The following is a 13,728-nucleotide window of genomic DNA, read 5'->3' as shown; positions in this document are numbered from 1 at the left end:
GAAGCATATGACTGCACAGGAGAATTTAGAAAGCGGGCTTGACAGGGTCTGCCTTGAAGAAGCAGACTTGCACAAGGATCTTACTGAAGTAATACTATAAAATTCACTTTTGTACAACTGTATTTTTTCACTGTGATAGGCCAAGTTGACTTACTACGAACATAAGATACAATGAGCGCAATGCACGTAATTGTCAGGTTCATAATAAGTGGGCTTAAGCGTAATTAAACAACAACCATGATATTATTACGGACTTGGTCTCAAGCAGAGCACGGAGGAGGAAAGAAGAAAGAGAATGAAGCATTGGTTTCTGGGGACTAGCAGGCTTCACCAGGTCTGGCTGCCACAGCACTGTAAATAAACACCCCGTTTCTTATTTCACCGTAACAACTTGGTGGAAGGTGCTCCGTTCGATCCCTACCTACGGCGCTGCAAGACCAACTGGAGTTCGACGTAGTCGCCGCTTTGCTGGACTGCCACCACTCCCGACCATCATGGACCACACCGACTCTAACCGTGCAAGCCGCGACGCTGCAAGCCAGGCTGGCGACAGGCCTGCCCCCTCCAGCCCTATTCCGTCCCAGCCTTACCGAGAACCACGACCGTTTGCAGGAGAAGGTGAGGACGTTGAGAAGTGGCTACTTCATTATCAACGAGTAAGTCGGCACAACCGGCAGGACCCTGTCACCATGCTAACAAATGTCGTTTTCTTTCTCACACAGCGATGACATGGTTTGAGAATAATGAGGACAATTCGACGACTTGGAAACGGTTTGCCACCGAGTTAAAACAGCGTTTTGGCGACTCTGTTCTTAGCAAAAAGCGGGCTGAGCAGACCTTTGCTCAAAGAGCTCAATTGCCCAATTAAACTTGTACCACTTATACGGAAGGGATCCTAAGATTATGCGGATGTGTCAATTCCAACATGCCTGAGGAAGACAGAGCCAGACCAGGTGAAGCCTGCTAGCCCCCAAAAACCAACACTTCTTCCTCTTCCTTCTTCCCTTCTCCGTGCTCTGCTTGAGACCAAGTCCGTAACAATATCATCAGGGAGCTTGCATATTTGTATACTTACTCGAAATATGCCATTTATTTCAAGCAAACAAAGTGCATACTCATGTAATTCGTTATGCAACTACTTGCCAAGATCTTGAGAAATTTCACTCCAGGAAACTTGTTGAAATGCATGCCATTAGTATCTCTTGGCAGCAAGGAATGTAATAAGAACAAAATTGCCCTTCTGTCCGTCATAATACTTTAATTACAGGGCTTAAAAACTGCAACTTCAAAAGCAGTAATATGTTCTTTTCTTCCAGCTTCTGAAGCGGCAAATTCAAAACAATACATATAACTCGGCCTCCCAGGATCCTCCATCCTTATTGCATTCTTACTGCCAAAAGAACCCAATGGCATGCATTCATCTAGTTCTCTGCAGCAAAGTTTCTTAACTTTCTTCTAAAAACATACATTACATAGGTGCACAAGGGCTTGTTTAACATGAAATCATCTTACATTTAGAATCAGTACACAAAAGCGCATGTTTGCAGAACTGTAACTTCAATAACAATTACTTTTTTTTTTTACCCATTCTCTTCCCTTTCAACTGAAAGAGAAGACTACAGCCTTTGCCTGGGCACAAATTACCACTCACCCAGCGGACAATACCTATAAGAATTAAGAGTCCTGCCCGTTATTCCAATACGAACATGTATTGCTAAGTCTCAGCACCTTCTTATTCCACTCACTCGTGCAGTATCTGCAATATTTCAAGTTGAGAATGGCCCCAAAGTTTCAGTTTTGCTACGATCCGTTGCCCGTCTGTGAAAGGTATCCACAACATGGACAGCCTCTTCTATTAGAACTAGTAAGAATAGCAGTGTAACAAAGTACAGGGGTCTTCATCCCACTCTGGTGTAAAGAAGACACTCACTCCTCAGTCCACTTAGAGAGCATGCTAAAGGTTTTTGGTGATAAAAAAAAAAATGGCAGCAATGACATTGACATCTCTAATCCCAGAGAAAACCCCCTGAACAGCTGTCACTGTAAAATAAAACTGGTGTTGCTAATGCCCACCTTGATGCGGCCCTCATTGCAACAAATATAAGTAAACATATCATAAGCAATTTTTCACCAGTGGCAACCGCAACAAACATCATGCAGGTGTGGTGGCCAGTAGTAATGGCCCTGCCATTCAATACAGTATGCTAGCATAAAGGACAAATCAGGCACAGAAGGTAAAGGCATAATTGCCAAGGAAGAATAGATACAATCATAAACACTGCACTTGCTCTGGCATTCCCAACAAAGCAAATACAGCAAAAAATTCCTGCAACTTATTCCTAAGCCTGCACACTACACATGGGGATACACCGAGTGTGCATGTTATCATGTTGCATGCATTGGTAGTATTAAAAAAAAAAAAAAGAAACTATAAAGTAGCTGTTTGCATCATCGCCTGCTGTTTCATTGGAGAACACATTTTTAAAAAGACAACATGCAGTCACAGGCAATGCATGCAACTGTCTTCTTTTCTTTTACCTTGAAAGAAACTCGGATCCTTGTCAATATGTACATTCTTTCTGTGCCACTGGTGCAATGATTTCTGCTTTATGTGAAAAACAGTAGCTTTCCAAAACAGGTCATTTCCCTTCAAGCAAAGGCAATTACAGGTTGTGTGCTCTTTTTCTATAAATTCTTAATCTGTAACTGAACACACTGATGGTCTCCTCAGCTGCTTTCAGCTATTCAAGATTTGTTTTTGCCTCTCTGCCACTGCAGCAGGAAAATTTACAGGACGATTACCATACTCCGGAATGCAAACTTTGAGCACAGCAGTTGAAGTATGTGAACTATAGATGATCACACATGGAACACACATACTAAACGGCGATGGTGCTTGGGCAAAGATGAGGCCAAGCGTGGAGTCTAAAATTTTGCGACACTGCAACTGCGGCTCTGCTCGGTCAGCACTTTTTGCAACAGCTACAGCAGACACCACATACTTGCCTACACTCGCTGTACCCTCCACTTCCCTCCTGCCACTTTCAGCATACCCCTCACCTCCTCCTCCACTTTCCTCCTCGCATGCTAATCACTGCCTCCATATGCTTTCACCATCTGCTATGCTCCTCAATCGCTTTGCTAGCTACAACGTTGAGGCCACGCCTCTCAACCCTGGAACAGGTTGCCAAACACCTCTAAAAATCCATGGCATGCTTATCTGTTGCTGCCAGCTGCATATGCTCTAATTTTAAAAACTGTGAAATTATCTGTTCCTATTGTTTGAGCTAGTGTAAATAATTATTCTGTGACACATGTGGCATACGAAATCATACCAATCAACTGTAAGGCTGGCTGCATTTGATCCTGTGTTAAAGGCTCAGAGCAATACTTAACTGTATGTGCCAAACTAACAAAAGAAAACACTGCTACTTTTTAGAAAGTACTAGTAAAATACCGAGTGCAATCTGTGAACAAACATGGATTGCATCCAGCTGATAAACAATAACTATGACATTATATACACCAGCAAGGCAGCTGCAAATGAACACCATTTCAAGACAAAATAATTAAGCCCTATCAACTTTTAATGGAAAGCAACGAACCCTCAAAAGTGCACTGTTTCATCCATGTAGGGGGATTGCATGGCTCTAAATGGGCCTTGCTGCTCAATATAAATACAGAATAATGCACAAACATGCACGCTAGAAATAACTGCCCCTTAGACAATATTTTAACAGTATAAGCTTGCATTACTCTACCATACATTTCATCCTACAGAATTATTTAAGGTGAACTTCTGTACACAGTTACAAAAATCAATGCCCCTTAAGATTTCAGGTCCCTGTGTGGATCATGCCTTTCAAGCGTAAGCAATTAAATCACACCAGAACCTGTAAAAGAGTACTGAACAAGGTTTGCGGGGGAGCCTCTGTTCGCAAGCCAAGACTTTCGAATGTTGGCTCGACTTGCGAACTGAGGCTCCCCATCCTCAAGCCTTGTTCAGTTTTCTTTCATACCGTGTAGCCATCTTCTTCCTCTTATTCTACCCCAGAACCTGTGAAGCTTTATGAAGCTGCATCTAGAAACAAGATATTCAACATGATCATTATAATTATGCCAGAGCTTCAAATATCAGTTGGCCACATTTCAATCTTAACTTCCACAACTAGAGCTCACTGAGGTATATCCCTCCTCCAGAAGGGAATGCCTCTATAATCAATCACACAAGTTGCATATCGTAGTCTTTGTAGATAAGAAAAGCGCAACAAAACAAAATTAAGAACTTACAATAGAAACACAGGGCTCAGTACTGGAGCATGTATAACACACTTCACTGAAACATTGACAAATGCATAAGCTGGAGTCCATCAAAGACAGCCATACACTCGTTCAGTGTAACAAGTACTACAAAGCAACTGAGCAAGTTTAGGTTCAGAGTGCTCAAGTGAATACAAGGCCTTACAAAGGGACAAATGGGACGACAGAGTCACAACATTTTCAAACAGTGTGAACAACATACGCACACACATAGTTCAAATAAAGGACATTAAGAAATGCAAAAAAAGCACCCTCCTAGCACCCTCCTGTTGTGTGAACAACATACACGCACACAGTTCAAATAAAGGACACTATGAAATGCAAAAAATTATGCACCACGCAGTGTACAACAACAGGTTATATAAAAAAAATTCTATTTGCCAAAAGTGTCCCAGACTAGGGATCCAATCAGCCTTCCCTTAACCTAACTCCTTGCTGCACTCAATAAGTGTTTTCATCATCATCATTAGCTTGCCTGAATCTTTGATGTGTCAACAGGATATTTCTTTCGGAAAATGCGCAGACTGCTTGAAATTAATAAAAATATTCATTTCTGTTGTGCTTGAGGTCGTTTTAAAGTAGACTATGACAATAAGAGCTGCAACTAAGGCACCAGTGTAGAATGAAACTGCACTTCATGATGGTTGTATTTAGTTCATGCGACTCTGTAAGAGCATAGCTATGGCACTTCAAAGCATAAAACTGATTTTTCGTTTCACCACATGGTAAATAACATAACATCAATGTGAAACTAAACAGCACTACATTATACCTTTCTACTTACTGCCCAAATGTTCAAAATGCTCTCAACTATAGTCAGCCTTATGAGCATTTATGTTTCTTCTTTTTTTTTAAAACAGAGATGCTCAAGCCTATTGCAATACACAATTTTTGCATTGCAGTTAAAATTAACACGAACATTCAGCCCAGGAAAGGATCACACAAAGGTAATACATATAGTTGTACACTGACTACAGACAATGCTCCAGTGTTCCTAATCACTGAAGCCAACCAGATAACAATTGGACACCCTCGGCGGTATATGTGTTTAAATACCAAATGCATATATGAAAGACATATCGACACCTGGGCCGACTCTACTGAGAAATGAACAGCCACTTGCTGCAAGCCATCACACTCCCAATCTCCATACCAGACTTGGATGAGCCAGGGTCATTACAAGCCGGCTGCCATTTCTGGCCCCTGACTGGATCCTGAAGAGTCCAGCTCATCACGAGTTTCATGGCACTCTGTGTATAGTTTGGGACTCGCCAACAAACATTTTTGATCAGCTAACAGAGTGTGGTACAGGTAGTATAATATTATACTGGCTCACACTTTCTAAAAAGAAACTTCTGTCAGGCATTTAGCCACATACACATTATGCTTGTGCACTCCACATGGCTTAATTCCACTGCAATCAAAGGAAGTGTAAAGTGTACACTGATTAAATTTGTTTTATGAAGGGACACAGCTTTCTAGTCGAGAAAAATGGCCCTTAATCTTTTTTTTTTCTTTAATCGCTGTACCGCTTTTATGCTTTGTTTTCTATGTTGCAATGCACCAGAAAGTAACAAAAAAAAAACTTTTCTGAATCATGGCTATCCTGCATACTGAAAGAAACGTGAAAAATAGGCGTTTTGTTACAAGGTTTTCCGACTAGAGCTCACATTGTAGAGTAGATTTCGCCATAACTGTTTTATCAGTGTCTACCTAGCTTGTTTCACTGCACTCACAGAATTGCACTATATGTAACGGAAGCATTCTTTAATTTGATGAACTGCAGAGTTTTGTTGTGACACCTTCTGTGCAGTTTGGATATTTACACCAACTGCCGGGCAAAAAATAAAAGCAAAATACATGTGACTGTGAAAAAGAAAATCTAAGACTATTATCATGTGTAGCATGCATTCAAAAATGCAGTGGATGTATAACCAGCTTTCTAGTGCATTTTGTTGTGTCTGCAGGCCTTCTACAAAGTGTAGAAGAGAAAAACATTTGCAGAAAAAAATAGTTATTTAGACATAATGCTGAGATTTTGTGCACTCAAGAGCATTATAGTATGCAAAGAAACTTTCACTGATTTCAATGAAAAAAATAACAGTTGCAATGTGCCGAAATAAGCTTACTTAGTACAAATACTAACACATTAACCTCAACCTGTGTTGAGGAAGAACGTAAGCCTACTTTTCAATATTTCTAACAAGACCACTCCCTTTTTGAGTGTTTTGAAGTTTATTAAATGCTTTATATTGATTAACAAATCATGACTCCAACTGCCAAACCGCAACAATAACAACAGTACTTGGTATATGCTGACCATTGTCATTACTGTCATAACATCATACACCTTGAGCTTCCAGTCCAAATACACGCACAATCTGAGGTCCTACCTCGATTTTCTTTACTTCACAAAAACTGTGAGCTCTCATTGTTCTTGGTGCTAAAACTGGATTGGCTCTTGATTCCCTTCCTCCGTGAAGCTATGACGCCAAATGTGGCCTTTTCGATGGTGATGACAGTAGCAAAGAACGAGGTAGTTTAACCTAACCATAGCGACCTTCCGACTGTATTATCCGGGATTTTGAATGAACCAAGGTCGAATTATCAAGATTCTACTGCATGTAGGAAGTTTCCTACCCCTGGATATGCTAAAAGGTGTAAAGCTAACAGACATCTAAGCATGTCCACATTTTACTCTACCAAACAGTGAAAAGGATCTAGCAACTACTACAACTGCTCCATGCTGGCAACAGCTATCAGACTAGGCTCGACCGCACAGCCCGGTGTCCAACTGGAAGCACAACGCTGTCCTCTTTGACAGCATCATTTCCCCGCTCCAAGCCTTCAATGTAGTTCTCCCATGTCATCGTTGTGCCACCGTAGGTTACAGATATGCTTGGCACTCCACTGCCACCCCACATCCCACTTGGGGTGGACCAGTTGTTATCGGCCGTTGCCTGATCAGATGCCACATGGCATGCACCCTCCTCCTCTTGCCGTCGAGCAATCAGCTGCTGAGCGTGCAATCGCCGAATGGCACGCTGCTGGAGCCAACGAATCTGAGCATCACGCAGCTGACAGCGAGAGCGCGCATCCTCGCCAAACTGACCTGGCAGACCGGTTTCGTGTCGCTGGCTCAGTTGCTCTTGGTGCGTGACGAAGCGGCGCATGTCAACTCCTCGTGCCTGTGACGGGTGTGCCAAGAAACGTTCAGGAATGCGAGAGACTGGATTCTCATCATGCACAGGACCACCGAAACCAAGTGCAAGTAGGAGCTCCTCAGGGTCCTCCCGTCGAGCTTCAAGAAGAGACTCCACACTGAAACAAAAAGCCTTGTGAACTAGCACTGTAGTTTATAAACACCCTTGTACCCTAATAAGGCCTATTCATCATTGGCACTACAAGTATATACCCTGCGCACTGCCTGTAGAGGCGCCACTGAAAGCTACCTACCGGAGGCTGTGGGAAGTAAAGATGGGGCACAGTCCCCGGCTGCTCCATTGAGAAAGCAAGCGTGGCAGAAGTTCGCACATGTGATTTGCCGTTTGTGCAGGTGTGTCGCAATTATTTCCACGATGACAGCGTCCGAAAAGGAATTGAACTGCTCCAAAGTGCCCTTTTGTCCACTGTCGCAGTCGGACTTTAGTCCGAAGTCGGACAACCCGACCCGCGTTCGCACGAAATGTTTGCCACAGACAAGCATCACCAAGACCGGCTGCATAGCGAAGCTTATCATGAGCACTATCCCTCTTTTTGCGCTTTAAAATCAATACCCAAGCTTACACAATGTCTTTGGAGGAAACCCTGATAAGTCCTGTTTGTTTTCCTGGAGTGCAACATGGTGCTGCTTCGCGTGCTCGATCAAGCGACCGTTGAGAGAGGCGAGCGAAACGGCCACTTTGGTGGCACGCTTGTTTACAGGCGAACATGCTGGACTAATGGCAAATAATTTGCACCATCTTTATTGAATTCGCCATGATTGTAATATGCTGTTGAAAGAGCGAGAATGTACTGTTTGTAGCTCAAATCAAGACTATTTTAAGTAGCGCTAGCTTTTGGTGCGACTGCCTCCCCACGTGCTGTCCCCTCACAAGCTCTGTTAAACACTGTTGTGGAGAGCTCCGCATAACTGGACCGCCACCGCGGCGGAAGAAAATCGCACATAAAATCACGGTTGTGGCATTATCTATTACTGCTTTTTAATGTAAGCTAAGAAGCTAGCGCGACACCCCCAGCTACTCAGAGTCAGAAGTACCTTTTTACATTGTCAGGTCCTAGCTCCGTTAGCTGTTTACCCTTATTTTTCGCGATACCCACGCGCATAGCATGTACACATAGCAAGTCGCGCTTGGTTTGAAACAAGAAGACAGCTGTAATGCATTTAGTAATTGTTTGACCTCTTCAACCTGCATTCTAAAATTTGCTTTCAAACGCATTTCTTTTTTTTTTTTTTTCTTTTTTTTTTTGCTAAATGCCTGGCACCACAGCATTTTTGCCTAATCTGTAACAGGTGAGAAGCTCGGTTTGAAAATTTTGTGCCATGAAATTACCTAACTTGCATTACCTAGGTTGAAATGAAAAGCAGGAAAACCACCAAAAATAAATTTACGCTTGTTACTTCTTCGATGTTCCTACCATAGACCATCTGTAAGCGGTTGAAATATTGTGGGTAGGTATTCTGGCTTTTTCGGGTCATTTTAGTAGTATTTCGTAGTCTGCCGACTGCGTTTCAATAACTGGGTTGGCTTCCATGGACTCCCATATTTATTAAATTTGAAAGCAAAACAAACGTGCGTCAAACAAGCTGCAAGAGCTATTAGTTACCAATTGAGTCCCGGCAAATGTAATATCACAACTGCCAAATAACTTTCCAACCAAAAGCTTGTCATTTACATACAAAAGAGAAGGTTATAATTAAGGTGAACCTAAGTAAAAGTCCTAGTCGGGAGATAGAGTTAGCACCCAACCACCACAAAGGTGAGCAATGCCCAGACGTGCACAAAGGGTTCACAACCCATCCAAAGCCATGCGTGAAATGTGGTGCGATCTATGTTGCGATTCATGCAGCGTTAACTTTGACAAATTGGCACCGCGAAAATGATGCTCGCCTGTCAATTGTGATGAGCAGAAGAAGTGTACTACTTCCTTTTACATACAAATATGAAAGGAGCATTCAAAATGCACCGATGATGCTGAACAGTGTACTAGCAACACACAATGTGGAAAATAGTATTTCACAACGCGGCACAATAAAGCGACGCAGTAAATATTACTAAAGCGGGTAGGTCTCTCTCTTTTTTTTTTCCTCGGAATGCCAATGTTGGCTTTGCTCCCGTTCGTAAGAGAAGCCAGGAAACTTGTAAGGCATTCTGGGGCAGCTTTTACACCTGTTCAAACATCTCACTACACAACCATTTTTTTTGTTTTTGACACTACTTAAGTCATACATGAAAAAAATATCTGAATGATTGCAATTTTCATATGTCACAACATTCAACGATGCAGAAACGCAAGGAGCAAAGCTGCCAGAAGCCCCGTCTGCGTTTTGTGGCGCCGACGACAGGCAGTGCAACCTCTGCAATGCTCAGGGCGTGTACATAAATGCTTTATATTCAAGCACAAAGAAACCAAAGGTCAAAAAAAAGAAGAAAAGTCACAACTAATTAAGACAAAAATGGCTGTGCAAACATACTACCCTGTTTTTTGTTTCAGATATCCAGATGAAATTGCATGTAGCTTCTGATTACTTCTGGTCTACCTTGATTATTCCCACTGTGGTGTCACTTTGCCTTACATGTGTCAGTGAATGTGCATAAAGTGACCCATGGATATAAAAACACACTTATTCAGCACACTAAACAACAAAATGTTGTATTAAGGAGTTCCTCTACAGAACAGAATAAGACACTCTCAAACAGAGACCAGCTCGCGTGTCCCCAGACTGCTGAAACATTATGAAGTAGCTTCACACCATGCACCACCATCCTCAAGGAATTGCTTGCATTTTTACTACAGCAAATACGGAAGCCATTTGTATATTTTATGCTGCAGAAGCAGTTAACATGATTCTCCGACATTACTATGCCTAGCGGCTCCATTTTAAAATATTGGAGGTTTAAGCTTCGGCTTTAAGCGTTTAACGCGGTGAAGTAATTGGACCCCGTTAGCATCGCCTTCTCATGCTCTTCCGCCTCACAACGACATACCTCTCATGACACACCACTTCTTTTTTTGTATTTAGTGCAGGGTGAAATTTCACTCCTGCCTTGATTTTAACCACCAATCAGATAACGTCCGCTTGGTTATTTCTTCCTGCTTAAAGTCTGTAGTCTGTTTTTTCTCCGCTGTCCTTAAATCCCAATGCTTTCTTGAAGACAATGGATGGATGTATAAGGCATTAAAAGCCTTATTCATCTATCCTCACATCATCTGCTGCGGCAGCGTCATACAATCAAGGAATTTTCCAGTGAGCGCCCCGCTGTCCTTAAACCCCAATGCTTTGAAGACGATGAATGGATGTATAAGGCATTAAAAGCCTTATTCATCCATCCTCGCGTCATCTGCTGCAGCAGCGCCATACAATCAAGAAATTTTCTAGTGAGCGCCGCACTGCAGGTGAGAAATGAAGAAATGTTCTTTGCTACCCGCTTAACTATTACTTCCATAATTAGTTTCTAATGACACACCTACATTGGCCGACAGTAATAAGGCAATGCATACATTAGGTTCACCTTTATTCGAAGAGAAGCAATGCGGTTCTGTGGCAGAGTGGTTACGTGCTCGCTTCGCACTGCGAAGGAACCATGTTCGACTTTGCGGGTTTCCGCAAAACTTTTATTGTTTCTTTACTGTCTTCTGATTTTCGCATTACAACCACAATGCCGACACCGGCTTTTCTGCGACACAGGAACCTTAACGCTATCGTGTTAAAATGTGCACTGCAAGAAGACAAATTCAAGAGCTAAAAAATGTATATTTTTGACACTAAATATTTCAAAGTCCATTGCTGATAAAGGAAACATAAAAACTGGATTCAGCTCCTATGTTGGCAGCCTTAAAGTTCTTAATATAATGCTGGCCCTTGAAACCAAAAGCAAAAAGGTTCAGTAGTTAATTTTAGTCAATCATTTACCACTGATGTCTATCACATACACAATGTCTGCCTTGCTGTACAATCCACCTGCACTGACCACACTGGCGTAGCTCTCGCAGAGCATAAAATAATGATGTAATCTTGCAAGCAGTGAAATCAGCAAACAAAATGCATCACTAGTATGATTAAAAGCATGAGTGACAATAAACTAGTCACATTTACGTCAAAAAAAAACAAAAAAACAACAAAAGTACAACAGCAGGACGAACCTGGACATGCTTGAAATAGTAGAAAATCCAGAAGTTTCAGAGTTGAAGCTGCTTTGTTTGCTTCGCAGCTCAGCCAGCATAGCTTTCCCCGAACCACTGAGGGCACAAAAGAGAGAACATTTGTTTGCTGATGCTGTTTATAATTAAAAATAACACCAATACAGAAATACAAGGATATGGTCGAACAAAAAATATTGCTTTCGTCCTCGACAGCCAGTCCCAAAAATACCGTTTTCCTGCCCGAACCCTCTCCTGTTTCCAAACAAGGAAACAGACTCCATGAAAACAAACCACAATAAGGAAACACAAAATTCATGCATCCCTCCTTGGTAACAATAAATTTAGCACATCTATAAACATCTGCATTGTTTGGTTGTTGACAACTCACACACAAAATCATATGCTCAAATTTAATACTTCAGTAACTCTGCCACTAGAAGCTTTTTCTACAGACAATAACACTCAGAAAAGAATTCTGACTCCTTTTACTAGCTAATATTCGGTAATAGTTACCATCAAATGCTAGAGCCTGCAACACTGAAAACAAAAAAAAACATGTTGCAACTCTCATTATAAAAAATGTCTACCTAATGTGCACAAGAACTCTCAAAAGGCAGTTTATAAATCACGAAGGAATACCAGGCGTTTCAGAGAACACTCGAAAATTGCTACAAATAGAGGGCTCAAAAAAGAAAAAAATATTTGCAGAAATCAACTCTCAGCCACAGTGTAATCTACTTCTATTCACACAGCTAACTAACTAAAACTCACATTAATATTTTAATTGTTGCAGTTCGGCAGTTAGCGTCACTGGCGAGTACAGGGCTGTGGAGAAGACTGTGCCATAACAGTTTGTTTTTGAAATGATGAGAAACTCATTTACTAAAGCCCTTAGATATGAGGAAATGCAGTTTTTTTTTTTTCTTGAATAAACCGAAGTTGAATGTATTGGAAGCTCGGTGCAGATGCAACGTCCGCTGCTGACACGTTAGTTACTACAGTGCAGTGCCTAATTCGAACTGCCTGCTCTACTGCGTCATGTCATGCGCATTGTACAGTTGACAAAACTTTTCTTGCGCCAAGCTGCAAAGCAAAAGAATGTGTATGATGTGGCACAATAACGCTCGCAGTTCGAACACTGTTGTTTTGTTGTTCGAACTTAGCATCGCAGTCATTGCAACACGTCATCAGCAGACAAACAGTCTGCACAGAGCTTCCTGCATGTCTAATGCACTCAGTTTCAGTTTCAGGTTTCAAGAAAAAGGCTGGTTTCCTCACATTGAAGAGCTTGAAGATTTAGTTTTGCACATTTTCAAAAACTGATATGGCATCATCTTGTTCCTGGCTTCAAACTCCCAATAGGTGCTAACCATTGGACTGACTGCATTAATTTAAAAGTTAGAGAGTTTTAGGTAATTAGTCAAATAAATATGTTAGTTTCGCAGTGAATTGTTTGTTACTGTTGATAGTTTGTTCCTACAAAATCTATTTTTTTCTTTCTCTAACTTACTTTTACGAATCTGCAAAGTGTTCGGTAAATTTTAATACCAACTCAGTCTGTTGCATAAAACTTAGCAATACAAGCAATAAAGTACATTATACACTACACTGAAAGTAACAGGCTTCCATCTTTTGTGTAAATGCAACTCATAGTACTTAAGGGGGATGCGGTGCTAAAATCAGGATTTTCACAAAAAAAAAACGTTTTCACATTTTTGTTGTTTTGGACTATACCTGTATTAAAGAAACTTCTCACCAAGTTTGGCTGTCATCTGCGCGATAGAAAAATCAAAATTAATTTTTTACAAGGTGGGATGCACTCACCACCGAAAGTGCCTATGAACTCTGATTCAAGATGCAGCTGCAAACCAGGCAAGGAACTGAACGCGGAGTGTCTCCCGAAATTAGAATGCTTGTCTTTCGTGCTCTCTAGCCAAAAAAGACCTTCTGTCAAGAGTACAGCACGCATCTAAAAATAAAAGCGGAAAGAAAAGGCAAATTTTGGGCTGTGGCAACAGCGGATTGGCTGGTCAACTGAAATAG

General features: G+C 41.6%; 1 protein-coding gene across 1 annotated transcript in view; it reads right to left on the bottom strand.

Annotated features, from left to right (window-relative positions):
- Window positions 1-13,728, bottom strand: part of olf186-M (Ki-ras-induced actin-interacting protein-IP3R-interacting domain olf186-M) — a gene marked incomplete at its 5' end in the record, with an annotated part of 50,363 nt that overhangs the window by 21,353 nt on the left and 15,282 nt on the right. The window contains 2 exon segments of the mRNA XM_084591360.1: window positions 7,433-7,641; window positions 11,686-11,818. Of these exon segments, the coding sequence (XP_084447486.1) occupies window positions 7,433-7,641; window positions 11,686-11,818 (342 nt within the window).

This window comes from Amblyomma maculatum, chromosome 1 (genome assembly GCF_055883805.1).
Source record: "Amblyomma maculatum isolate TAMU_Amacu chromosome 1, ASM5588380v1, whole genome shotgun sequence".
Classification (NCBI taxonomy): domain Eukaryota; kingdom Metazoa; phylum Arthropoda; class Arachnida; order Ixodida; family Ixodidae; genus Amblyomma; species Amblyomma maculatum.
This window is presented reverse-complemented; position numbering and strand designations above follow the sequence as displayed.